General features: G+C 52.5%; 1 protein-coding gene across 1 annotated transcript in view; it reads right to left on the minus strand.

Moving 5' to 3' along the window:
- The window catches only part of COL23A1 (collagen type XXIII alpha 1 chain), a 366,383-nt gene that overhangs the window by 22,470 nt on the left and 316,511 nt on the right, over window positions 1-27,402 (minus strand). The window contains exons 4-8 of the mRNA XM_036849338.1: window positions 24,596-24,603; window positions 22,989-23,015; window positions 3,712-3,738; window positions 2,235-2,261; window positions 829-855 (exon numbers count right to left, since the gene is read on the minus strand). Coding sequence (XP_036705233.1) covers window positions 829-855; window positions 2,235-2,261; window positions 3,712-3,738; window positions 22,989-23,015; window positions 24,596-24,603 — 116 coding nt within the window. The remainder of the gene's footprint in view (window positions 1-828; window positions 856-2,234; window positions 2,262-3,711; window positions 3,739-22,988; window positions 23,016-24,595; window positions 24,604-27,402) is intronic.

Here is a 27,402-nt window from a genome sequence, read left to right on the forward strand (position 1 = left end):
TCCTGCCGCTTAGAATGCTGCTCTTGGGAAGGCCCTTTAGAAATGCCCCCACCAGCCTGGGGAAAGCCTGAGCTGCACAGAGATCCGTGAGTGGGCATCCCCAGCTAAGCTCCCCACCAAATTGCCAAGACCTGCTTTGTGGGGCCCAACCAGCAGAGGTCTCCACTCTGCTTCAGCCTCCGTTGAGGAGAACCCTGGTTTCGAACAAGGCACTTCTGGGTCCCTGGACCCAGGGGGCATGAAGGGCTAGAGGCGGGCTGGACAGAGACTCTGATCTACTGTTCCCACTTGGGGTGCTGGGTGCCCACTTTCCTGACTGCCATGAATCTTCACCTCAGTGGCTTGGGGTAAAGGATGTCATCCCCATTCACAGTTGGAGAAACTGAGTCTCAGAGGGGAAGGTGACTCACTCCAGGTCACTCAGCTGGTAAGTGGCAGAGCTGAACTCTGGGCTCAGGGCTGCTGGCTCCATCCACAGCCTTCCCTCTTCCTGGGTGCCAGCTGCCCTCAGGAAGATCAGTCTCCAGTCTGGGCCCAGTGCCAGCTCCACTGTCTGCCCATCTATGGTGATAAGGGTGACCGGATGTCTGCCAGAGATTCCCTGTCTGTGCAGGGGATGGCAGCCTCGGCCAAATCAAGGTGCTTGGGGCTTCCACCCAGCGGATGTTGAAGTGAAAACAGGCAGCGAGATAGACCACGGGCGGGGAGGGGCTGCTTGCTCACTTTTTTCTGTATAAGCGTAGGGATCCAGAAGAAACGCAAGGTATACCTTATTATGATACGAAACAAACCATGTGGGATCAGGGGAGGGTCTTGCTCAGTTCTTACCCGGGGGCCAAAGTCTCCTGGTGCACCCTAGGAACAAAAAACAGGGTGATACATCACCACTACTTTTATTACTACTTCACATGTGTGGAGCATTTACTCTGTGCTCAGTGCTTCATATACACAGTCTCACTTCATTCTAACAAAAAAAAAACATACAGGCTCTATGTTATCTCCATTTCCAATGAGGAAACTGAGGCACAGAGAGGCTAAGTAACTTGCCCAAGGTCACACAGCTAGTAGATCCAGGGCTTGGAACCAGGTGGTCTGTTATCTATTGGCAGCCCCCAGACACAGCAGAGTGGAACCCCGGAACCTGGGAATAATGAGGGATGATAATTGATTTACTGTTTTAAGTCACGAAGTTTTGGGGCAGTATGCTATGTAGCAGTAGATGCCAAGACTTCAATTTCTCTCTGTTTTCAAAGCCCCTACCTTAATCATTTCTATGACTCGGTGGCATCAGCCAGAATTGGCAGGAAGGCAATCACTGCACCTGCCAACTGCACGAGTGTCTCATCATCTACAAAGAACATTCAGACGGTTACCTTGCGCAGTCTTCCCCACGAGAGGTTGGTTTTAATTTACAGATGGAGAAACTGAGGCCCAGAGAGCTGGGTAACTTGCCAAAGGCCACACAGTTGGTGGTGGAGCTGTAATGCAAACCTGAGGCTCTGAACACTGGATCCTGTGCCTTGCTCAGCCCTGAGGGTGGACCGGAGCCCTGGCTGCCCTGACCTGTGCGGGCCACATCGCAGTGGCGCAGCCCAGCCCAGCCCTGCCCTGCCCTGCCCTGCCTTAGAAGTGCCCGTCGGTTCTACCACACCCAGGTCTGTTATGGCCCCTCCCTCCCCTGACTCCACTGTGGGACACACAGGTCTCCCCTCTCTCCTGCTCCCCTCCAAGTCACTTGGAGTTCCCAGCCCTCCAGGAGTCTGACTGTTGTGACATTTAGTGCCAAATGTCAGGGAAGACCTTCTCACAAAGGGCTGCAAATATCTCAGGGTTAGCTCTCTGCCATTTGTTTTCCTGGTGCGGTGTCCTCCCCACAAAGAATGCCATCAACAGTCAGTGTTCAATTCCACAGGCTCTTCTAGCACCTTCCCCTTTTCAGGATTGATTATTTTGGAAACTCATCATTCTGGGTAGACTGTGCTTTCAGTTTTGTTACACTCTGGTGCCAGGAGAACTCGGATTCAACCCTCCAGGTACTTTAAATCGTCAAATGTGAGCCTTGTAACCATTTTAGGAGGTAGGCACCACTAGCCCCACTTCACAGATGAGGAAAGTAAGGCTCCAGGAAGGGATGTAACTTGCCCAAGGTCACACTCTGGAGCTGGGGTTTGAAGGCAGGTTTCTGGCCTCCTTTATCAGCCTACTGCATCTGGACAGCCTCCAGCATCACTTACCTTTTCTCCTTTGGGGCCTGGAAGTCCCTGGAGAAGGAAGATAGAGAAAGAAGAGGAGTGAGTGAGGAGCACTAGGCTAGCCCCCTTCTATCTTCCCCGAGGCTTTGAGGGCAGAAGGGCCTGTGAGGCTGAGCAGAGCTGTGGGCAGCTGAGTGAAAAAACATACGAGCCTATCAGCCTTTAGGAGGGCTGCCTGTGCTGGCCCCAAGGAAGCTCTGAGCCTCAGTGCTCACCACGAGGAAGACAGGAGACTGGGGCGGTCACTGGCATCCTCTCTGGACAGGGGCACATGTGCTAGTCATTCCCCCCAGAGGACAGAGCCCTCCCTGCTCAGCACCCGTTGTGCCCAGGTACCAGTGAGGAGGTCACTGTCTTCAGGGTCTGGGTGAACGTGTGGCTGTGGAGGTGGCTCCCCGCAGGCCATCACTCTCTGGCTGCAGGGAAATGTGTCTCTTTCAGTCTCGCCAAGTTACCAGGACTTCTAGGGAAGCGGGTCAGGCCACACACAAGGCACCGACTGTGGAGCTCAGAGACCCCGGGGTGGGGGCCAGGCTGCGGTGGGCCAGCTTGGGGTTCACACTCTTGGTCAGGGACCTCAATCACTGGCCTCCATCCCAAAACATCCATGTTCCCTTCAGGTAGTGATGGATTCGCTCATTCACTCATTCAACAACTCATCCATCTAGGTAGTGGGTTCTTGCTTCCCCTCCTTTAATAATGCACCCATCATCAGTCAGCTCTTCAATCATTTGTTAATTCATTCATTTTTTTTTTCACTCACTTGTCTGCTCAACCATCATGCATTTATCCATCCACTAACTCATCTGCTCTTCCATGCATCCAACTCTGTGTACAATTATTGATTCATTACCTCATTTGACTCTTCTTCCATCCACCCATCCATCCATCCATTCATCCAACCATCTGTCCATCTGTTCATCAATCTATTCATCCATCTGTCCTTCCTTCCTTCCATCCATATCCAATTATTCATTTTATTATGCTGCCTCTGTGTGCATCTTATTCATTCTGCTAAGGATGCCAGTGGACCATATGCTTCTGGTCCAGGTGTTGAGAACTCTTCAGCCTGATGTCTACCATCTAAGTCTTGAGACTGTATGAGGGGATGCTTTGTGCCTGGGGTCTGCTGGGGGGGCCTTCTATGTTTTGAGGGCTGAATGGACACCAGGGACAGTGCTATTCACAGTTCTTTGCGTCCCCAGCATCCCTGTGGGGAGAGTTAATATGCCTATTTGACAAACAGAAGCCTCAGGCTGGGGAGGTGAAGAGGCCTCCTCAAGGTTGCACAGTCAGCAGGTGGTGGAGCTGGATTTAAACTCAAGTCTGACGGTCAAATAGCTTCTCTCCGTGCTAAACCAGGTTCTTAGTGGCCCTTCCCTCTGGCATCCATGGTAACTCCCAACCCCAGGGGCAGCCCCATCCCAGGACCACCTACAACTGCCCTGTTATCACTTACGGGCTTGCCATCCAGACCCAGTGGCCCCTGGAAAACGAGAGAGAGAGAGAAAGTGAGAGAGACAGTGAGAGAGCACAGAGGTTACACACAGGAAAGGCATTTCTTCTGTGTTTTACGACCCAGAGGCACGACTGAGTGACAAGAGACCAAAGCCTGCCCCGAGCCCATGGTCTTGGGTACATTTCACGTGGACTCAGGGTGGGGGCATCTCTGTGCTGTTTGTTGTCCAGAATCCCCTCCTCTGATAACAGAGCCCGTTTCTTCTCCAAAGTGACCCCCATCCACCCCATAGGGTTTGGACATGTGACCATATTCCCTCGGCCAGGGTGAGTAGTTCAGGGATGAGTGTCATGCCTGGGACTCTGAATGGTGGAGTTTTAGAAGAAAGAGGATTCTTTTCTCCTGATGGGACTAATCCTGGAGCTCCTGGGGGCACCGCATGGCTTGAGAAAGAGCCAGCAGAGAGGAAGGCAGAGCTGAGAGACAGAGAGAAAGGCAGGCAAAGGGCCTGAAGCTGAAACTACTTCTGCATACTTCTTTCTGTTTGTCAGTGAATACATTTCTTTCCTTAAGCCAGTTTGAATTTGAGTTTCTGTCACTTGTAACTTGTTAGGGACTGAATGTGTCCCCCCAAATTCATATGTTGAAACCTAACCCCCAATGTGATGGAATGTGGAAGTGGGGTTTTTGGGAAGTGATTAGGTCATGAGGGTGGAGCCTTCATGAATGAGATTAGTGCCCTTATAAAAAGGACCCCAGAGAGCTCTCTAGCTCTCTCTCCACCATGTGAGAACACAGTGAGAAGTTGAAAGTCTGCAACCCAGAAGAGGGCCCTCACCAGAACCCGACTGTGCTGGCACCCTGATCTCAGACTTCCCAGCCTCCAGAACTGAAGAGACAGATTTCTGTGGTTTATAAGCCATGCAGTCCATAGTACTTTCTCAGAGTAGCCTGAACTAAGACATAACAGGAAGAGTCTTGAAAGCTCTTTCAGTTCCCTGCACTGCTGTGGTCTTTGCAGGCAAAAGTCAAATAATACAAGGGTGGGTCTAGAGAGCTGGGGCCTCTCAGCAGTCTGGGGGCTTTGTGGTGTCTGCAGACGGCTGGTGACCACTGCCCAACAGCTCCCACTGTCCACCCACCTGACAAAGCCTCACTGGATTCGGCTACACTCTTGTGGAGGTGTAGAGGAATCCAACGAGGGTGCCATGGACTGGGTCCACCTGCCTGCTGGGTCCAGTGGTAAACAGCCGGTTTCCCTGGTTGGGTCTCCAGACTGCCCTGGCAGACAGCCATCTGCAGATTCCCCAGATGCTGTGAGAGTGACTGCTCCTTGGTGCCCTCACTCAAGGGCCTCACTCCAGGCAAGAAACCAGGGCAATTCTGAAAATTGGTCTCCTAACTGCTTCTGGCCACTCGCTTCACATTCAGTTGAGGGTCTGGATGTCAGGGTGATGGCCTGGGGTCAGCTGGGGTCCCAGGAGAGGTGGAGTGGGGCCATTCCAAGGCCTTGGGGGCCCAGGCCCTGGGGGCTCCTGGTCAGGTGCAGTTTCGGTCCCCGCCATCTGTAGCTCATCAGAAGCTGTCCTAGCTGGCCTGTCTCCTTGGGCCAGCTCCTGGCTGTCCTGACCTGGATCCATATGAAAAGCCTTTTCACTTTAGCAGTCCACTAAAAGTAGGTCCTGCCCCTCATCTACCCCCCATGCTCAGGCCCTGCTAGGCCTCCTCAGGGCCATGTCCCTCTGGGCATCTCTACGCGGGACCCCTCACCCTGGCGTAGCCCTCTCAGCTGCCATAACACAGAGGGCCCAGTCCCATCCTGGGTCTCTTCTGGGGGCTATTGGTGGCCTCCACACTCTGCCTGAATCACAACAGAAGCCCTGTGTAAGGCAGGTGTTATCATACCCATCTTACAGAGGAGGAAACTGAAGCCCAGTGAGGGGAAGGCCTTGCCCCAGGCCATGCAGCCAGAAGAAGGAGGGGCTGGAGCCGATATGACAGGCACTTCAGTTCTGTGTCCACACTGCACTCAAGCCACGGCAGTGGTCTTGCCTGGCCTCTGGCCACTCTCCCTTCTGGTCTGCCCTTGCATTCCTCTGTTCAAACCTTCCCTGCTCTGTCCCATTGCCCACTGGATCTCGCCTGCCCACGGGCCCCCAGTCACCTTGTCCAGTGTGGTTGCCACTGCAGACTCTGTGCCCAGGCCCTGCATGTGTCTGTCCATCCTGCTGACCTGAGCCCAAACACAGTGAAAACTTTGCCCCTCTCTATTCTGCATGGATTAAAAGAAGCCATAATGCAGACAGAAATTAAAAAGAGACCAAGATGCAGTTTAGAACTAAGTAAAGCTCCTTCCTTTTCAAGAAGTAACAAGTGTTGCTGAGGATGTGGAGAAAAAGGAAGCCCTGTGTGCTACTGATGGGAATGTAAATTGTGCAGCCACTATGGAAAACAGTATGGAGGTTCATCAAATAATAAAAAATAAAGCTACCTTATGATCCAGCAATTCCACTTCAGGGTGTTTATTCAAAGAAAATGAAAACAATAATTCGAAAAGATATCTGTACCCCCACTGTAGCATTATTTACAATAGCCAAGACATAGAAACAACCTAAGTGCCCACCGATGGATGAATGGATAAAGATGATGTGGTACACACACACACACACACACACACACACACACACACACACTGGAATACTATTCAGCCATAAAAAAGAATGAAATCTTGCCTTTTGCAACAACATGGATGGAACTTGAGGTGCAGTATGCTAAGTAAAAAAGTCAGGCAGAGAAAGACAAATACCACATGATCTCACTAATATGTGGAATCTAAAACAAAACAACAGCAAAAAAACCTGCGCTCATAGATACAGAGAACAGATTGGAGGTTGCCAGAAGTAGGGGGGTGGGTGTGGGTGTGGGTGAAATGGATGAAGGGGTCAAAAGGTACAACATTCTAGTTACAAGATAAATAAGTTCTAGGGAAGTAATGTACAGCAATGAGGACTCTAGTTAACACTACTGTATTGTATACTTGAAAGTTGCTAAGAGAATAGATCTTAAAAGTCCTCATCACAAGAAACAAAACAAAACAAACAAAAAAGGAAACTAAGGTGCAGCTTAGAACTAAATAAAGCTCTTTTCTTCATACGTCAGGAGGGAGAACACAGCGGGCCTCACTGCTAAGTCACCACCAGCAGCTGCGACATGAGCTGGCCTTGGAACTGGACAGCGTGATGAGTCCAAGGTGTCCCTGATAAAGGCCAGGACACAGAGCAGGGTTTGCTTTGGACTTGACTCCGTATCCTTCACAGGGTTTGCCCTTGCCACGGCCCTGGGAGACAGGTGCCATGCCCCCTCCTGCAGATGAAGAAGCTGAGTCAGTGGGATTGTCCAAGGGCTTGAAATAGGCCCCACTCTCTATGGAGTGCTCCCTCTCCTGCAGCACAGGGTAGTAGGGGTGACAGATGGCTGTCCAGGGAACCTGGGGAGAAGGTTCATAGGCTTTGCCTTCTTTCCAGGATTCCTGGTACATCTGTCTCCCTCACTGAGCAGACCTTCCCTGGGCAAGGGCTCCCTGGACCCTCTTTCACTTTGACCTTCTGCCAGGGCCAGTTCCAGTTGACGTGAAGCACGCAGCGCCATGGTGCCCTGCTTTTCTAGAAGTGTCCACTGAAGAAGGGAGCCCGGGGGATGTTCCCTTGGCTTCGACCCCAGAGGGGGAAAAAATCAGTGCCACCAGCTGTCTCTGAGAGCGTTCTGACGACCAGACCTCAGCTGCCCCTTCCTGAGGGCGAATCCTGCCTTCCAGGCAGGACGCTCCCTCCGCCAACTCCAAGACTGTCCTCGATGGCTCAGTGATGGTGCAGCCTTGGTCCCCAGCTTTCTCGTTTGTGAGAAGCCCCGTTAAGGGGCAGAAAACCAAGTTTCCCACCCAGGGCCCTGCCTGTATTTGGGATCACAGAGTCCTTGGCCCCCAGGTCTTGGAGTTTTAAAAACAAGAATAAAGTTTGCAGGGCTTTCCTGCTGGCGCAGTGGTTGAGAATCTGCCTGCTAATGCAGGGGACACGGGTTCGTAGCCCTGGTCTGGGAGGATCCCACGTGCCGCGGAGCAACTGGGCCCGTGAGCCACAACTACTGAGCTTGCGCGTCTGGAGCCTGTGCTCCGCAACAAGAGAGGCCACGATAGTGAGAGGCCCGCGCACCGCGATGAAGAGTGGCCCCCGCTTGCCGCAACTGGAGAAAGCCCTCGCACAGAAACGAAGACCCAACACAGCCAAAAATAAATAAATAAATAAATTAATTAATTTAAAAAAAAAAAAAAAAAAAAAAAAAAAAAGAATAAAGTTTGCAGTTTCTGAATAATGGCAAGAGGGGGCATTAAGAGCAGCAGTCTTGGAAACGCCCATCGCAGGGCTGAAGGAAAGTCATCTCAAATTCCCTGGGAACCCAAGATTGGAGCTGTATGTGGTTAGATATGATGCCAAGAAGATTCCCTTGGCAAACACAGAATGCCCACATGCAAATATTTAGAGACCAGAGGGTGCTGGCCCAGCCTTGTGGGTGGAGCTGACCCACAGCCATGGCCTTGGTCTGAGGAGGTGGCTCTGGGCTTACCTCTGGTGACACCTAGGCAAGAAGGCTGAGCCCAGGCCCTTGAATTCTCTCTCTGGGGAAATAGCTGACCCTTGGAGAGGCTGATAGGTGACCAGTGGTCACTAGGAGTCACTGAGGAGGGGACTCACAAAAGGGTGGGGTGGAGGAGGAAACAGCCTGGCGTTGGAGTCAGATGGACCTGCCTAGCTCTGGGGCATGATTCTGACCCCTCTTATCCTGGGGGAGGCTGGGCCCTGGGCTGTGAACCTTAGAGGATGGACCCTGCCCCTTCATACTGCCTTTCCCAGACTGGTGTCCAAGGAACAGTGTCTTGCAGGGTGTTAACAGGCTTGCCTGGGGAAGGGAATACTATGGTCAAATAAGGGGTTACACCCTATGAAATAGGTTTCTTTCCTGCAAGATTTGCCTGAGCCATCATTCTGCTTGTGGGTCTCCCGGAGGGCAATGTTCCCAGCCTCACCGGACTCTCTCATCTCAGGGCCTGGCTGAGTCTTAGCAAAGCAACCCTGATGGCAGGCTGTGCGGACCATCTATGAACCAGGTGTTTCCATGTGCTGGAGGGAGCCCCAAGCCTGGCTCTGGGTGCTCTGAGAGGAGGAGAAACATTCTGGGGAAGGGTCAGGGGCTGGTCAGATGGGAGCCAAGGACAAACACGGGGTGGGTCCAGCAGTCAGGCTGGGTCAAGGCAGGGCAAGGTCCAGGCTGAGTGCCCCAGCAGCTGACAAGCTGGTTTTGAGCAGGATGGGCTGCTGTGGGAAGCCAGGCCACCTGGAAGAGCAGAGCCCCAGACTGGGTGGAGGCATGGCCTTGGTGGCATGGGGTCTTATTGCATCAAGGCAGCCCTCCCCTTCCCCGACCATCAGCTGCTCCAGCTGCTTCTCCCCCTGGATCTCCCACCAGAGGAGCGGAAGGAACGACACTGGGCAGCCCACGGAGTGAAGGCAGGGCTTGGGCCTTCCCTGGGTTCAGATCCCCTCTCTGAGCCTCAGCTTCCACAGAATGGGTGATCCTGAGAGTCAGATGCCACAGCGCTGTGCCTGGAGGCGCTCGGTTCCTGCCGGCTCCCTCTCCTGCCTGATCAAAGCTGTGGAATTCACCAGGGGTTTTCATCGCCTTCTGCCCTCCACGAAGCCCCACAGCTGTTTACAAGCCTGGGTTCTGCTTTAAATCACTCCTCCCTGGTGCAGATCAGCTGAGCTCCAGGATGCTTCCGGATGTGTGGAAGCAAACAAAACCCTGTGGTGCACTGAATCGCATGCCAGGAGGACAGAGCCCCCGTGCTGGCCCGTGCCCCTTGCCTCGCTCAGGGGCCCGAGCAGCCCTGAGCCTCAGTTTCCTCAACCGTAAAATGGAGGTCTTGCCCTTCTCTCAAATGACAAGTTCAACATGGGTCCCAGGTTAGTCTCCTTTGTCTCCTCTTTCAGACCAACCCAAGTCATGAGACCCTACAGAGAAGTGGACACAGAGGTGGAGTCTGCACTGGCTCTCGGGTGGGCAGTGCCGGGAGGGACCTTTGTGGGGCCTTCCTAGTGGCTGGCAATGGGACGCCAGGCTGTGCCACTGCTCTCATCTCTTACCTTCATGGGTTTGCTCCCTCCCTCCCTCACCCTATTGGGTATTCCCTAAGCAGGGTTCCATGGAGCCATCTTCTGAGAAATATTAACGAGTACGGCAAAAGAGGGGAGGTTTCTTGGGGAAGTAAGTTTGGGCCGTGGAGTATGCCGACTCCATCCATCACTGGGGCTTCTCAACGTTCATCAAGGAACAAAGCCTCGGAGGAACCCCGAGGCAAAGAAGTTGTGCCAACCATTTCCTCTGCACAGGGCTGGCTGCTTCTGTTCCTCCCTGTTAGCTGTGGCTCAGCCCTCCCAATTGGCAAGAGTGTCTGTTGAACTGAACTAAATCAGTACGCTGGTTGTGTTTAGACGGAGACAGGAGTAAATGCTCAGACTGGCCGGAGCTGGGTGACTATCTTGCTTTCTGGTTGTAATGAATGCTGACAGCTCCCCTTGGGGAATGGAGCCCTCCAAATGCACCAGAACAGGGCCCCTGGATGAGGGGGCTTACCAGGATTATCAGTCCAGGGCCCAGTAATTATGGCCCAGATGTTGACAATTCATCAAATTACAAGGCTGTTGGGGCCTGGGGTCCCAGCCTGGGACGTGCACATTCCTGTGCAAAGGCTCTCTCATCAGGGCTGTCCAGTGGGCAACGGGGTGGGTGGGCAGCCCCCTTGGGCAGGTCAGCACCATGTGGTTCTGATTTCTCAGGCCAGGCTGTTTGCACACACATGGGCCACAGCAAGACTGTCTGGGCTTAGCAATTTCCCAGACTTGAATTCCACGGTAGGGTAAGGGAAGAAAGGACCCCCACTTCTTACGTCCAGCCTGGCTGCAGCTCGTGCCTGGGTGGTGGCACATGGTTCCTCCTGGGGATCCCCTTCCTGGGATCTGGGGCCCTCTGTAGAGTGGGCTCTGCAGTCACCTACTGCACCTAACTCATAGCAAGCTGTGAGGGCCTTAGCTGGGTGGGGACCTAGGAGCCTGCCGAGGTCAGAGCCCTGCCCTTCACTTGCTCCTTGGCCTGCCCACGCTGCCCCCTCCCACTCCTCGTCTGTACAGGGGAGGGCAGGGCTGGCCTGGAGCCAGGTTTGGTTTGGTCCATGCAGTTAAAAAAAAAAAAAAAAGGAAAACTAACCAAATGAGTTGCAACGTTTAAAAATTGTGACGTTTCACATAAACATCTGGAGTATGGACTTTTCTTGAAAAGCTGAAGATCTTGCACCCTGGGTCCACATGCATGGCAATACCTGCTGGGTCAAGTGCTCCTTTAGCTGGGCACTGCCCCAGGGCCACAGGCTCCGCCCCACCCTTGTGCCTCACACCTGGCCTGCTCTCCTGCTGAGGTGACCTGCCAGCTCTGTGGGGGCATCTGGGTTTGTAACCCTTGGCCTAGAAAATCTCTAGGTCCCTTTAGCTCTATGATTCTGTGAGGCCAGAAAGCCAGCTGGCTTCTATTTTGCAGAGAGGGCATGCTCAGTGAATATCTTGCATGCACTGGAAGCAATTACACGTATGTCCATTATACATCGTGGCTAGAAGAGATGGTGCTATGCCTTTGAACTGATCCCTACCTGCTTAAATTACACATTTGCCTGTTACATGATTACCCTGTTAGGTATCATGAAAAATTGATCCAGGGTGGGGTGAAGGGTAGTGATGGACCTGACTCCAATTGGGTGTGGGAGGATGGAAGCTGGATCAGTGAATCGAGCTTGTCTGCTGAGAGCTGCCTCTAGCCTGGCATCTCCAGCTCAGGCACATGGGGCTGGTCTGATGGAAGGCACTGGAAATAGCAGACAGGCTGAGGCACCCATTTTGGTGGCAGCCTCTGCTAGGGTGAAGATCTAGCAGGACGGATCAGAAGGGTGACGGTCCCATTGTGGCTGGAACTACATGATGGAGCCAGTCTAAAGGGGACTGTCTGGGACAGCCCAGCTCAGACGGTGGGACTGAGACACAGCATTACCAAGACACCAGGGGACAGAGTGACTGACAGAGCTCACAGCAGACACAGAGGCGACAGCGGGTGCTCTGCAGGGACCCCTGATGCCCCAGGCCACACTCCTGATCTGCCCTCTTGCCCTGAGCCTTAGTCTGTGGGTCCACTTGCCTGCTTCCTCCCATCCTCACTCACGTTTGAATTTCCAGCCTCTCTGAAACCCTGGGTTTTGGGGTAGGCCCTCTTTGGTTTCCATGGATGACACAGTTGTCACCCACTGTTAATGGATTGGTTGGAATCCTTAAGAATCCAAAGATTTCGTATAAAACTTGTATTTCTAGCATCTCTCTCTTTTTTAAAATAAACTTATTTCTTCCTTCCTTCCTTCCTCCTTCCCTCTCTTCCTCCCTCCCTCCCTTCCAGGCTGCGTTGGGTCTTCATTGGTGCATGCGAGCTTTCTCTAGTTGCGGCGAGCAGGGGCTACTCTTTGTTGCAGTGCGCAGGCTTCTCATTGCAGTGGCTTCTCTTGTGGAGCACGGGCTCTAGGTGCACGGGTTTCAGTAGTTGTGGCACGTGGGCTCAGTAGTTGTGGCTCGCGGGTTCTAGAGCGCAGGCTCAGTAGTTGTGGCGCATGGGCTTAGTAGCTCCGCGGCATGTGGGATCTTCCCAGACCAGGGATAGAACCTGTGTCCCCTGCCTTGGCAGGCGGATTCTTAACCACTGCACCACCGGGGAAGTCCCTCCAGCTTCTCTTGATATCTTAGGAGATGTGGTAATGATCAACCTGCTTGGGCTGAGCTGCAGCGCCCCCTTTAGATGGGGCATGTATCCCCCCAGTTCAGCCCAAGCCCAACTGTTCCTTACACTCTCCTGCACCCAGCCAGTTTCCCCGATTTCCTCACCTGGCTGGCCCCTGGAATGTATCAATGAGCTCGTGAGCCTGCAGTTCTAGCTCTGAACCATCTCTCCAAACCACGTCCACATCCAGTCCCCCACTCACCCCTGCCTAGGACTTGGCCTGTCTTCTGGACCAGTCTCCACCAGCCTCCCTGCCTCCTACCCCCACATGCCCATCCTTCCTACACAGCGAAGGAGCGGGGGTCATACTGATTGTTTTGTTTTTTACCCAGCAGACCTTGGAGTGAACTGCTTAACTTCCCTGGAGCCTGTTTCCTCCTCTGGAAAGTGGGTGTGGTGTGGATGGAATGGTTTCCTACAGATGACAGTGCCCAGCCTGGAGCTTGGCACCCAAAAGGGTTGGATGAGTGTGACTGTAATGTGCTGGGCCAGTTTTGCGGTAAGAATCCAGGAAACGGGGTGGAACTAAAAGACATACACATTTGCCTTCTCATCTGGATGTCACTGACCCTGAGCACAGCCCTGTTAGGCAGGTGCCATTATTACCTCCATTCCACAGATGAAGAAACTGAAGCTTGGGGAGGCCAGGCATGGCCAGCCTGGACTTGGACATAAGGCCTAAATCTCCTGCCTAAACCCCGTACGCTTCCCACCTCACCATCCCTCTCTGGCTTCGTCAGCATCTAATACAGCCTCACCCCCACCCTCAGGGCAGAGCCGCAGTTCCCCTTGGCCTGACATTCAAGGACCCCTCCTCTGCCCCCATGGTCCTCCTTCCAGACTCACGTGTCACCTCTGAGAAGTCTTCCTCAACTCCCCCTCATCCCACATAGTTCCTCAGTGACTGACCCTCTGCTCTGTCTTCCCAATGCCTCCTCTCCCCACTGTGACTGTCCCCAAGGCTCCAGTGCCCACTAGAGGCCTGGCTCTGAAGGATGTCTGTGAATCTTTGAAGTGCCCCCTTCCCCGGCTGGGCTCGTGCCATCCTGTCCCACTGAGTTTGGGTCTGAATAGCCCAAAAGGGAGGACCCGTTAGTGGAAGGACCCGCCCTTGTATGGAAGATGACCCACTGGGGCCAATCTCTCCCTAGACGTCCCTCCTGAAAGGTGGGTACGCAGCCCTTGCTTGTATACCTCCAGTGACGGGGAACTCACTGCTTCCTGGGCAGCCTGATAGGTTTGCAAAGTTTTTGTTTAAGCCTGGACCTTCCCAGGTTGGATGCTACTGCAAGTTCCCTCCACCTTGTGGCCCCTTAGTGAGGCAACCACTTGCTCAATGAAGCTGGGTACCCCATGGCTGCTGGCCCCTGACCCCCCTCTCCTGTTCCCTCCCAGCCTGGCCTGTCTTGGGTGTACCCTCTCTCTGGACATTCCCCCGAAGCTCCCATTTGTCAGCCCCTACTTGGCCTTCCGACCTCGGCTCACACCTCCCTTCCTTTGGGGGGTTGCCCCGACTCCCACCAGGCCAGGCCCAGGTCAAAGATACTCGCAGCAACCTGTTGTTCCTTCCCGGCCCTGAATTTTTATTCTCTCTCCCACTCAATCACAGCCTCCATGGGGGGAGGGACTCCACGGATGTATTTCTCACTAATTGTATCCCAAATGCCAAACAAAGTGCCTCATACATAGTGAGAACACAGTAAATATTTGCTGAGTGAACCAGCTGTCAAGGGAACTCTTCTATGAATGAATGTCCAGTTTCCTACTGATGCCAGTGCCTGGCCTGGGAGCACCAGAGGGCACTCTTGACCTGTTGGAGGCTGTCATGGGCACCCGCTGACTCCTGCCCCCTGGGCCACATCCTGGGAGCTGGGCACTGGGGACACTACCCTGGGAGGGGCTCCTTCAGCCTCAAGGGCTCCCCCTGCTGGGGTCAGTGATCATCACGGCGGCAAGAACTGTCACTGAACCCAGCCTGTATGTCCAGTGTTAGGGCTCTCATGGGGTCAATTACCTGGCTCCCCCAGTGGCTGAAGAGGGGTTAGGGACATGCCTGAGATCACACGGTCTGCGGAGCCCCAAAGCGCACTTTCTCTCCACTGCATGGGCAGGACAGGGGGCCAATCCCTGATTTCAGGAGGAGCTGGGTGGACCAGCTTCATACCCCAAATAACTGCTTTCTCTCAAATCTATTTACTTGGAAGACCTGAGTTTGTCCCAGTGGCCTAGTGCAGGTCTGTGAACATGTTCTTCCTGGGGGGATGAGGGTGCTTTGCTGCCTGGGGGAAGTGGGAAGAGGGGCCAGCAAAGATGTTGTCACAGTCACACCTGCAAAGGGCAGGACCAACTTCTGCTGGCCCCCCATGGGCTGTCCCTACCGATAGCAATCCCAGAGCTGGATGTGGGAAGACGGCACCTCCCTTGGAGGTTTGTATCTGGGGCTGGGGTCTCCCGGGCCACTGCCAGGACGATGCAAAAGGCTGCTGAGGGTAAGCTGGGCATCTGGGAACCAGGGGCAGGAGCAGCAGCTCAGCCCTCTGGTCCTTTGGTTGCCCCACATGTGACACTTGAGGGACATGGGATATAGCATGGGCCCAAGGCAAGGAGCCTGGGTGAAGGAGCACCTGTCCTGGGCTTTCGAGGGACCCTGCGGAGGAGGGAGGAAAGGCCGGCACGGTGGCCCTTTCCCTGGGGCCCGGCTGTGGCTCCCCAAGGTTCCAATCTGGGGGCCATTAGTGGGGCTCGGAAAATCTGCTTTCATCCCGTCCCGGCTCCACCCAGAATCTGGGGAGCTGGGGAGCAGCACTGTGAGGGTCAGATGAAAATGCGATGTAGGATGTTGAAATGTAAAAACAGATGAATTTGGGATATTACAGATGAATCATTTAACTAATTACATTATTACAATCAAAGCTGTTTTTGAACAATGAGAGCGCAAAAAAGCATATGAATGTGTGGTGCCCTGTGGTCTTTTTTTGTTCACTTGATTAATTCCAAACAGTCTGAGTTATTCATTTCAAAATTGGTCCCAGGCAGAGGCCCTGTCTCATATCCCACATTTCTGCTCAGAGCTTATGCTGTCCCCCGGGGCCTAGGCTGTCGATGCCCCCATGACTGATTCTGGAGACGACGTGCAGCTCTGCCTGCCCCCTGTCCCCGCCCCAGATAGGTGGTGCTTGGGGAACTGGGTGCTGCGAAGCGTGAGTTCTGGCTCTGGTCCCTCACCTGTCAGAGCCAGCCTGCAACTCCCGCCAGCCCTCATTTCTCCAGTCTGCCCCTTTTACTCCATCCTTACTGGGACATTCTTATTTCAGTGCCTGATATTATTGTAGCCGCCTTCTACCTGGACCCCCTTCCTCCAGTCTCTGACCTGTAGACAGGGAGGCCTTTCCAATATACACTTCTGCCCACACCCTTCTGGGTGGGTGGGGGCCCCTCACTCAGCATCATCTTCCCGCCTTTCCCTGCCCTCCCTCAGAGTCACTGACCACCGGCACATGGGACCACATCTCACGCCCTGCCGTTTTCATTGTGCCTGTGCTGGTGCTGCATGGAATGCCTCCTACCTTGTCTTCGTGCCAAACTCCTACTCATCCCTCAAGACATGCCCCAACTGTCCCTCTTCTATGAGGCCTCCCCGTGTCCCAGGCAGAGTTAGCTCCTCCTTCCTCTGTGGGGTCCGAGGCCCTGTCTGGATGCATTACAGCCTTACCCACTGTGCCATAAAGGTCTCTGTGTGGGAAGGTCTAGGGAGTCTTCAGGGGGAAGCCAGGCCCCATGTGCTTGCCACTGTGAGATCTGGAAAAGTGGCATGGCCACTCTAAGCTTCAGTTTTTCAGTCCACAAAATGGGCACAAATCATCATGTCCAGGGATAGGATGTACTTTGAAACTGAAGTGCTGCACAGATCCGATCCCTAATGTTTTCATCCAGGCCAAGCCTCACACTGCAAATGTGGACAGAAGGGCTGACTGCCTATCGGCAGGGGTGGAAAAGGACTTGATCATGGCTGTGGTCTCTCTGCTTCACTCAGCTGCTCCTGGACAGGGAAACGGAATTGGACATTTCACCACGAGGGGGACCCTAATTTCTAATAATCGCTATGATACAGACACATGGATGAGGAATAGGAAAGAAGGTGGAATGAAGAAATTTTCTTCTTCATTTAAGTCAGAACTGGTTTTCTGTTTTTGTTTGTTTTTTTAATGGACAGCAGGAAAGGGTCTTAACAATTTGATAATGGGGGTGGAATAGGGAGAGAGCTCCAGGGCCAGATAAAAACAGGGATGAGGAAGAGAAACAGAACATTCACCCCAAATAATCTGTTTCTCTGGGTGGTGAGAGGAGGAAGACCATTCTGTCAATGCAGAGACAGTCTGAGCCCTGGTCTGCTGCCACAGCCTGCTTACTGATAGGGTGGCTGGTGTGACGGAGAGTCTTCAGGCTGGGTGCTAATCCGGGCTTTGCCATGCGGGTGGGCCTTGTGTCTTGGCCAAGTCCTATCAGTGTCTGAGCCCAGCTTCCTCCTCTGTCCAGCAGGGCCGAGACCATCAATCTCCCAGGGTGGGAACGCGGGCAATCATGCCCCCAGCAAGCACTTGGTCTGTGCACTTGTTCCCAGGCACGTTGGAAAGGCTTCTGGGGGATGAGAGTGGACAGTTCTTTCTTCTAGTTCCCCTTGGGAGGAGAGAGACTCCCCGCCCTTGTCAAGGCAGCTGTCTCTGTGGACAGGTAGTTTCCGTAAACACAGAGCCAAGTTTCCTTGGCCTCCTGCCTGGGTCAGCCTCTCACCGTGGCCTATAAGGTTCTATCCCACACAGCCTTGGAGACCTCTCTGACTTCCCCCTTCTACCATTTCCTGGCACTTGCTCGCTCACTCCAGCCACATTGGCCTCACATGTACCCTGGACACATGACACTTGTTCCTACCTCATGACCTGTGCACTTGTTTCTTCCTCTGCCAGGAGCATTTCTCACCACCCCCCCCCCCCCCCCAAAGATTGCTACATCTTTTCATCATTTAAGTCTCACCTCAAATGTCATCTTCCCCAAGAGCCTTCTGATTATTTAATCCAAATTATACCCACCCATCCACCCAGTCAGCCCTCTCATCACATCCCCTGTTTTATTCTCTAGCACATTTTACTGTTTGAAGCTATCTTGTTGGTTTATTACTTGTTTGTTTCTCTCTTCCTCACTTCACGGAGGGGCCTTGTCACTCCTGCTTGGTGCTAGTCCAAAGACCCAGAAAAGCACCTGGCACAGAGACAATGACTGATGGTGTTTCTGAAGTGGGCATGCTCCCCCATTCCAGGGCCTCTGTACCACTGGCCCTCACTGGGTTTCATCATTTCTATGTACCTCACAACCTAACACTCTCCTCATACATTCAAATACACAAATCTTAAACCCTGGAAGATTTACCAAATACATATTTTTCAAAAATGTTTGAATTGTATTCTGAAGGTGTAAAACAAACGCGAAAGTCACTAAAGCTCAATGCTGAGTCAAAAAAGTCCAAATACCAAAAAAAAGAGGAAATGTGAGGATTTTGATGTTGTAAATAGGAGATGATGAGACTTCTTCTGTGCCAAAGTCAAGATGTAGGCAATACTGAGCCTTGAATGAGCGACAGGTCTTTTCATCCCAGACAGAAGCCACAGTTTGGAGTGGAAAAAAAGAGTTTGTGAGAAGAAACCTCTAGGAAGGTCACAGTGACCCCTAGTTGTCCCTCCCTCTCTATCCCATGGCAAATTGGCTGTTGGTCCCCCTCCCCCATAGCTCCCCAAAGACTGCAACTGGGTCTGATTCTCTTTGTGCTACCCTAGTACACAACACATCTTCTGGATTTGTTGAACAGAGCCAAGCCTGCTATTTATGAGATGGCAAAATCACTTTATCAACATAAATGCTGATTACTACCCCTTAATGTAAGAATGCTGGGCCCAGGGGTCCTCTGCAGGTCCCACCTTGGACTGACAATGTTCTGAGTTCAAAATTCTCCCGTGTGTGGCTGATTCCCTGATATCTGCTGTCCCGGGATCAATTGGAATCTGAAAGCTCTCAAATGCTGGTGATCTCTTTAAATTCTATACCTGCAATTCCAAGTTCTACCACCAGATGGCAGTTAGAATTACACAAACTTTATCAACACTAGTTTAATCTCTGAGACCGTACTTCTAATGAAAATACACCCTAAATTAAAACAAGATACATATGTACATCCATATATTTTTAACTTATATTGGCATAGATTTAAAAGTATAATACCCATGATTGGCCAGGGCTTGGGGCAACATGTAGCATTCATGTGCTGTTGGTGTGAATGTAAATTAGCACAGCCTCCGGGAGGGCAATTTGGCAGTACACATCAAAAGCCTTAAACATGTGCAAACCCTTTGGGCCAGCAATTCAACTTCTAGACATTTATTCAAAGGAGATAATCATGGAAATAAGCCTAGATTAATTCCCATGACGTTGACTACAAGGGTGAAAGATGGTCAGTATAAATAATATAACTTGGAGACTGGTTAAATCAATTATATATGTGATAAAATGCTATGCAGCTATTACTTTCTATAAGAATTCTTAATGATGTGGAAAAATCTTATGCTATATTAAGTGAAAAAAATAGGCCACAAAAACGTATGTCCACTGTAATCCCATTTTTAGAATAATAACTATAAAAACAAACTTGTACACAAAAAGTATGGGAAGAACAAATGCCAAAATATTGAGAGGACTTATCTGTGGGTGGTAGGATTATGGACGATTGCTTTTTCCTTTTTTGTGCTTTTCTCTATTTTGGGAAGGTTTTATAAAAAACATGCTTCTTTTGTCATCAGCAGAGGGCTATTCATGAACGCTTGGCAGCAGAAAAGGACAGGCTGGCCTCTGTACAGGGAGGCTGTGGACAAGGTGACTGAGGCCCTTTTCAGTCCACAGCCTGCCGCACAGACATACTTAGCTCCTATGGCCCTGTCCCCCTACAGCCCCTATCGGGTCCATATATGGACCTGGTTTCAGCTGGTCTCCTTACGGGGTGGGGGGCCACATTGGATTAATCCAGAACATTCAGCCAGCACGGTCTCTACCACAGGCATCCTGCTTGACTCTTTTCTTGCTCTTACTTCCCTTTAGGAAGTGGCATGATTTTAACACAAAGGAAAAACAAAACAAAACAACACAAAAAACTCCCTGAACCTGGTCTTGAAGATTAGCTCAAGAAAAAGAAAGGAGCACCCAAAAGTTTTTTTAAACTGACTGTTCAAAGCCATTTTCCTTTCCAAGTGCTGCCAATGTGTGTTGGTGGATCAGAATGATTTCCTAAGCCTGTCTTTCCTTCCCTCGAGGTTTTGTGGGGTGAGGAAAGATAGAGATATTATCGAGGGGCTGCCACCTGCCGTGCTGCACTTGGGCCCTGCGTGTATTCCCCCCTTTAAGTCTCCAACTCTGTAGGTATGATCTCCCCAGGTTCCAAGAGGCCAAGTACCCAAGACTGCACAGCTGAGCCAGGACGGGACTGGGGTCAGAGAGACTCAAAGTCCGTGAATACTCAGTACATGAGGTGCCTCTCAGGTGGCCAGGCCCCTCGTGCTGCAGGGGTTGCCCTAACCCTGGGATGACCACATGGAGCCGTCTGTCAGCAGAGCTCGGGCTGGGAGCCAGGCCCTCCACAGGCTGAGAGATCTGAATTTCAGCTTAAAACACATGGGCTCCCCGAGCCTACAGAATTCCCTCCCAACCTCCGCCTGCCCACATGGGCCTGCTTCCCTCCTTTGGGGAAAGCCAGGCGGAGTGTCACCTCCACCCTGTATCCCTCCACCGAAGGGACAGCCTGTGCGGCCTGATGGAACAAGGGTGCTTGGAGGCACACAGCTGGGCGAGTTGGCTGGCTCCTGGCACTGGAGGCACAAACACCTTGAACCCAGCAGCAGGCAAGGCCAGCCCACTCAGGGAAGATGCCCAGATCTGTGTGGAAGTGGAGTTGCATGCAAACTGGGGTGGGCGACCTCAGGAAAAGGGGCAACCCAGCCCTGGGGTAATCATGGGTATGACACCAGCTTCTCCTCACCCCTCACCGGGCCCAGCCTTCTCAGGGCTGCCCAGTGATGAGAAGCTTAAGGGGCCAAGGGCATGGGCTGCCAGCACCGTCTGCAAACAGGCAGTGGGGAAGGCTTGCTGGGCCCTAACCTGCTCCCTTCCCAGAAAGCTCCCAACTACATACCAGGTGGACACACTGCATGCACATCCCTCCCTTGGCCTCCCCACCCCAAATTCACAGAGCCCTGTCTCTGACCCAGGCTCAGTGCCAAAAACCTCACACACTAAACACCAAGCTTAATTCCCTGACAGCCCTGTAATGGACCTAGTCACCTGACCACCGTTTGCTGTGACCTCACTTCACCTAAATCCCAGCTCTCTTCTTCACATGGAAGGAAACAGATTCTTAGGGCTGCTGAGGGGCTTGCCCCCAGCTTCACAGCTTGTGAGGGAATTCAATTCCCAGCTGCCTAACTCTGAAGGAGGACTCCTACTCATCACCCACAGAGCCTGCTGGCCACCCCCCAGCCTGCTCCGTCCTGGGAGGAAGGGCAGGGATGGTGGCAGAGGGGAAGAGGCTCTGTGGGAGGTAGACTGGACCCCTGGCAGCTGGTCTGGAGTCCCCTGACCCTCGCCCGAGGAAAATGATTCCCACAATCAGCAAGCAGCCTCTCTGATGCCCACAGCCTGGGTCATGTGTGCTCAGAGGAGACAGCAATGGGCAAGAGGGAAGAAATCCACTCACCCAGACACCACCCACTCCCCTTTGGACACGGGCACCTACAATCAAGAGTAACCCTGGAGTATAAAAGGTAACTAGGTAATCCCAGGAGTGGTTCTGCAGGAAGTTTCCAGTGCTCCTGAGCTAGTGAAGCGAGCAGGCCCAGGACATGAGGCTGAAATGTTCCAGCAAAAGCCTGTGGTTCCCCAAGACTCTAGCTGCCATGTCGAGGAATGTGGGCCAATCAGGAAAAGCTGCTGGGAGGTGGCGGTGCCCTGATCCCCTGTGTGCTCCTGTGGGGTGAAGGTGGATCATGGCTGGCTTCGCATTTCGTTCTTACCCCGCACAGAGCAGGATGTTTCTGGTCTGAGGGGTCGGACTGCTTGCTGCTGGGGGAGCTGCCCTGGCTGCCTGGGTGGGTGGAGCACGGACCACTCGAGACATGAGGTAAATGCCCCCCAAAGTTTCCACCAAGAATTGTAGGCTGGGTTTGTGACCCATTTTGTGTAGCCATCACCTCCTCAGTCTTAATTAATCCCAACTCCAGTGCTGTTAGGGAGGCCTTGCATGACCCCATTTCACAGAACAGGAAACTGAAGCTCAGAGAATGCCAGAGCCTTCCCCAAGGTCACCCAGCTAGGAGGCAGCAGGGTTGGAATCCATGCCCAGGTCTCCCTGATGCTCAGGGCCGGACGGCCCTCCACAGCCTTCTGGGAAGGTGGCTCCTGCAAGACTGGGGACACCCACTCCCTGACCCCGCCCTCCACTGCCAGCCAATCCTGACTCTGGACAGAGCTGGCCACTAGAGAGGCCTCTGAATCCATCAACATTTCCCTCCCTGAATCCTCCTGGCCTGAGGCACAGAACAAATCTCCCAACAGGATGGTCCTGCCATGCTCTCCTTCACCAGGCCTCCCCCCTGCTCTTTCTTTATCAGGACTTCTGCGTGCTGCTACCATGGGCCTTGACCTCCATGCAGGACTGGACAGTGGCACAGCCATATTTCACCTTGCTTCTGACGTGGTGCTCACTCAGCCCAGGCTGGGACATTCATTCCAAGTATAAGCTAACTTTTAGGTTTAATTGTAAAAGATCTGAGAAGTAACGACACCAAAAAGGCCAAACTGGAACCAACCAGTTGGTTGGTTCCAGTTCTCGAGTGGTGACAGGACATGGTGGGCTGGGACAGGGAGTCTTCTGTCCACTGGAAAGAGTCTGGCAGCCAAGCCCACGGGAGGGCACTCACTCCACAGCCAAGGGCTGGACCCTGGGCTCAGGGCTGACACACTGGCCAGGAAGAGCAGTGTTGGGTGGACTCAGCACGCCAATGGGACTCTTTCTTGAAGGCTATTTGATTTATCTGCAAGGCAGCTAGAGCTGCAGACAGTTCCCTCCAGGCCAGGGCCCTGCAGCTCTGCACATCCTGCATCTTCGCAGAGCTAACGCTACTCCCTCCACAGAGAGACCGCGGCCACTGAGGAGCAGAGGAGGAGGAGGAGGAGAGGAGTGCAGACAGTTAAATAAAGGCACAGAGGAAGAATATTGGCTTGAGAGTAAAGGGCAAAGAGAGCAAAAAAAATATATGGCAAATTACCGGGTAGCCATCTCGTCCTGATTGCCCCTGTGGTAATTAATACGTCATTAATAATTAGACTTTCGGCAGAAAACCATATGGCAACACTTAGAACTCAGTCAGGGCCCCAGATCCCCCCAACGTCTGCAGGGTTTGCAGCAGAGGCTGCTAGCTGGTAACTGACTCCTTCAAGGGGGAGGGGGATGCAGGGCTCCTGTGGGTCTGGGGGATGGAGCACCCATTCCCCACCTCATAGGGCCAGGTTGGAGGGGCCACCGGGGCACACACCACACATGTACTCCCCACATCAGCCAAGGCACACGGCAAGGACCTTGTGGGACTGTGGGCTTCTGGAGGGCGGCATCACAGTTACCACGGAAAATGCTCCTTAAATGGGGCCTGATCTGGGGCCTAGTGAGCAGGATATGGGTTTCCTGTCTGTTGCCACTGGGATGGGGTGACCTGAGGAAGACAGCCTTGAAAACCAGAGACATGGGGCGCCTTTACTGCTACTGGATGCTTCTCTGACCCCATGTGCTCCGAGCAGTGGCTGCCCCGCCAGTGTCCCATACATTGGCATCCATCTCAGGTTGCAGCTTGAGAATTCTGCATTTGTTTAATCCACGTAGTCGTTTAACAGCCAAGTTAAAAAAAAAACACAAAACCAAATTTTCTCCATAGCCCTCTGCATTACGCACTTCGGCAAGTTCACGCAGGTTAGCCTCCATGTGACAGTCAGGAATGACTCAACTGTGAAAAACTGCTCGTAGCCCATAAATCTACACATTCTCACTTTCTGGCTCAATGTGGTGCTGCTACATGCATCAAGAAGTCCAGATTCTGAAGGGTGCTGATCGGGAAATGAATCATGGTGAGTGGAAGTAAAACAAAGCTGCTCATCTGAAAGGAATTCCTTTAGAAGGTTAATTTTGGCTCAAGAGGACTGTCAATGTGCTTCTTGAATTCATTCATCAGGATTTATCAGGCTCTGAAAAACTGCCAAGATGAATCAAAGGCAGACTTGTCATGTGTCTTGGAGAAGGAACGGGATTTCCGGGGCTGCTGTGGATTGGGCAGCCAGCCCCTCCCTCACATCCTTCTCAAACTCAGCACCCTCACTGGCCAGCTGTGCTCTCGAGGTCTCTGTTGCCCAACCCGGAGAGTCAAATATCTTGGCAAAGAAGGAAAACGGACCCCAGGATCTAGTGGTCAAGCCCAACATATTCCTGGCATAACCGCCTGACTCCAGAGCCCTTTCTGCCAAAGCATGTGAGACGAAAATGCTTACACAGATCAACTGCTGCTGAACGTTTAGGAAATACGGGTATGGTGCTTGCATTTCTGTGCATCAAGCTGAGCCAGAGATTTGGTGAGGACCAACCAGGCTCATGTCAGCTCTCTTGGAGGGAAAACAGTCACAGGATGCTTCACTGGGCAAGTCAAGCCCATGGAATCCTGTGCTTGCATTCATCTACAAGTCACAAAAAAATATGGCCCCTGTTTGGGACTGAATTTAATTTTAAGGACACATCGCTCTAATCAAATATTATTTTCATGAAAGTGCTACACAGAGAGAAAACAAAATGTCTTATCTTTCAGGAGCAGAGAGCATAATCCAGGACACTTACGGGAGGACCTGCAAAACACAAGCAGAGAAGCCACAGTCAGCATCAAAGGGAGAGAGAGGGTCCCTTCGCCCAGGCCGGCCCCCCTCTCTCACACAGCTCCTGGCCACCCCTCCTCGCAAGGCTTTGATGCTGTCATTGGCCCCAAAGCCAAGTGGCATGGCAGAGGGAGTGCCTCTGTCCTTGGAGGGGCTGGGTGGGCATGTGCCTGGTAAAGACAATCCAGCAAGTTTTGGTTCCTGCATGCATTACATGAGGCTGCTGCTGCTTCTTGCTTGGGGCCCACCCGTGTTGGGTTTTGGCAGGCAGGGTAGGAATCAGACCTGTTCCTGCCTGAAGAACACATTTTGGAACTCACTAGGGGTTGGTTCATTTCTATGGAAAGGGAGAGACTTGAGAAAGAAAACATTCTGGGCGGAGGTGAGATACTCCTAGGTGCACTGGATGTGTGAGTGTGAGGCTGAGCTGACATGTAGGGGGGTGGGGGGCCCATAGCCCAGCTCCCACAATGTAGGGGTTAGCGGTGCCGAGCCTGGCTGCGCGTGGGGGCTTTGAAGGGGGCGAGTCTGGAAGCACAGGGGGCTGCTGCAGGGAAGGCTGGTGCAGCAAGCTGAGACTTGCCCCATGCAGAACAGTCAGGTGTTCCTCACCTTACAGTGTGCAAACCATATTGCACATCTATGACAGCATTTGACCTTCTCAACAATCTTTGAGGTACGATGAACATACCCATGTGACAGATGACCACACAGAGGCTCAGAGAGAAAGAAATGACTTGTCCAAGGCCACACAGTTGGTTAGGGGTGGAATTTATCCCCGAAGGAAGTCTCCCGACTCTCAGATCCTACACATTTTCCACTAAAGCCATGTTGCTGCCAGACAAGTGACTCCTCTGCTCTCTCCTGGCAGACCCCAGACCTCAGTCTGGAGAGTGAGGCCGGCACAGGGAGGCGGCCCTCGGCAGTCAGCCAGCCCACACATATTTACGGATGGGCCGCTGGGTGCAGGTTAATGGGACCAGTGGTGAAAGAGGCAAGATCTCTGACTCACAGAATTTTCCTTGGATGGATCAATACTCAAGAAAACAACGACACAAGGAGGAAGCACAGGAAGCTCCCAGCACGTAATGAGGGGCTGGAGCCAGACTGGGCTGACTCAGGTCGGGAGGCTAGGCTGAGTCCAGAGGGTGAGGAATAGTTATCGGGGAGAGGAACAGGGAGGGAAGAGCGTGGCTAGGAGGGAAAAGCTCCAAACATGCCAAGGTCACTGGGCATCTAGGGTCCAGGTGAAACTGAGCGGGCTGCAGCAGGGGAGGGCCTGGGGAGAAGGCAAGTCAACCAGACCCCAGCATCTCGTTTCCACGTCATTGTCCAGTGGAGTGTGATTTGAAGGACAGTGGCGGCCACTGAAGAGTTCTGCACAGAGGAGTGATTTGAGGGGAAAGGGTGGGCATGAGGATGGGCTGCAGTTGTCCCCCTGTAGGTGACAGTGGCCTGGACTTGGGAGTTGGCTGTGGAGATGAAGAGAAGTGAGTCGGATGGTACTTATCAGTGAGGACAGACAGGACTTGCTCATGGATTTAATGGTGGAGGATGAGTGGAGAGGTGTATCGGGCATAGAGGAAGGAGAGAGATGAGACAATGATTTTTCGCTTGAGCAACTAATGCATGATGGTGCTAATGCCTGAGAACATAACGTGGCAGGGGAGTGGACTGTGTGTTCCCTAAGCCTAGACTAGGGGCCGGGCAGGTTGTTGGCCATGTGGACATCCGTACAGCTGGCATCTCTCTTTCAGCCTGCTCTCTGTTTTACAAAAAAGAGAAAAGCCACCAGACGGACTTGCCATTGCCTTTCTGATGCCACACGCCCACACCTGCCTGTACCTGCACCTGTGCCTGGCCTCTGCTCCGTGCCCCTCAGGTTAACTCTGATAGAAGAAATGTTCACATATTGAGGTACGGGGAAGTCATTCTGGCTTATACATGAGTTAACTTGGGTTTTCTGCGAACTAAAACATCCTGTTTGTGGCCTATCAAACATACACTGTACACCTGCTTTAGTTATTAAAGAAAAGGGCACATTGACCAGAAGTAAAGAATGACCATGTTAAAAATAAAGATTTAAATGCCTCCCTTCCTGGGACGCCAATGCTGGTACTCCTTTGATGATAAGATTCCCTTCCCAGGTGCCAAAGCCATACTGACTCACTGTGTCCTTGCTGATCTGTTTTTTTGAAACCTTGAAGGAATGTATCCCTGACTTGTTTGTGGTTCTTTGTTCTGACAAGACATAAAGCTGTGCTGAAAACCATGCTTCTCTGGAGCAGTCTCTCAGAGTTATCTGGGAGGCTGGCTTCTGGGCTATAGTCCTCAGTTTGGCTCAAGTAAAACTCTTTTCTATTCCTTTTATAGATTGTTTATTGATTATTTTCATTGACAACTCAGAGGAGCTGACCCGCCTCCTCCTTTTTGGGACCCTGCGGCCCCCAAGCTCCCCTGGTCAAGCGTGCCTTTCAAGCAGATCCTTCCCCACAGCTCTGAACATGAGAAAACCATCCTTTGTTCCACGCCCTCCTCTGTTCCTGCCCCAGCTCTTCTCTCTCTCACAGCTGCACTGCTGGAAAGAGGGGGTCTCCCCTCAGTCACCTTCCACTGACCTCATGACCCTCCGGTTTGGATTCCATTCCTATCCCTCCACCAAGATGGCACTCACCATGTCTCCAACGACCTCCTCCAATCAATAAGCCCAACAGGATTTCTTCTCCTCCTTGGACTCATCTTCTACCTCCTTCTAGAAGTGCTCTCCTCCTT

The sequence above is a fragment of the Balaenoptera musculus genome, chromosome 3 (genome assembly GCF_009873245.2).
Source record: "Balaenoptera musculus isolate JJ_BM4_2016_0621 chromosome 3, mBalMus1.pri.v3, whole genome shotgun sequence".
NCBI lineage: Eukaryota > Metazoa > Chordata > Mammalia > Artiodactyla > Balaenopteridae > Balaenoptera > Balaenoptera musculus.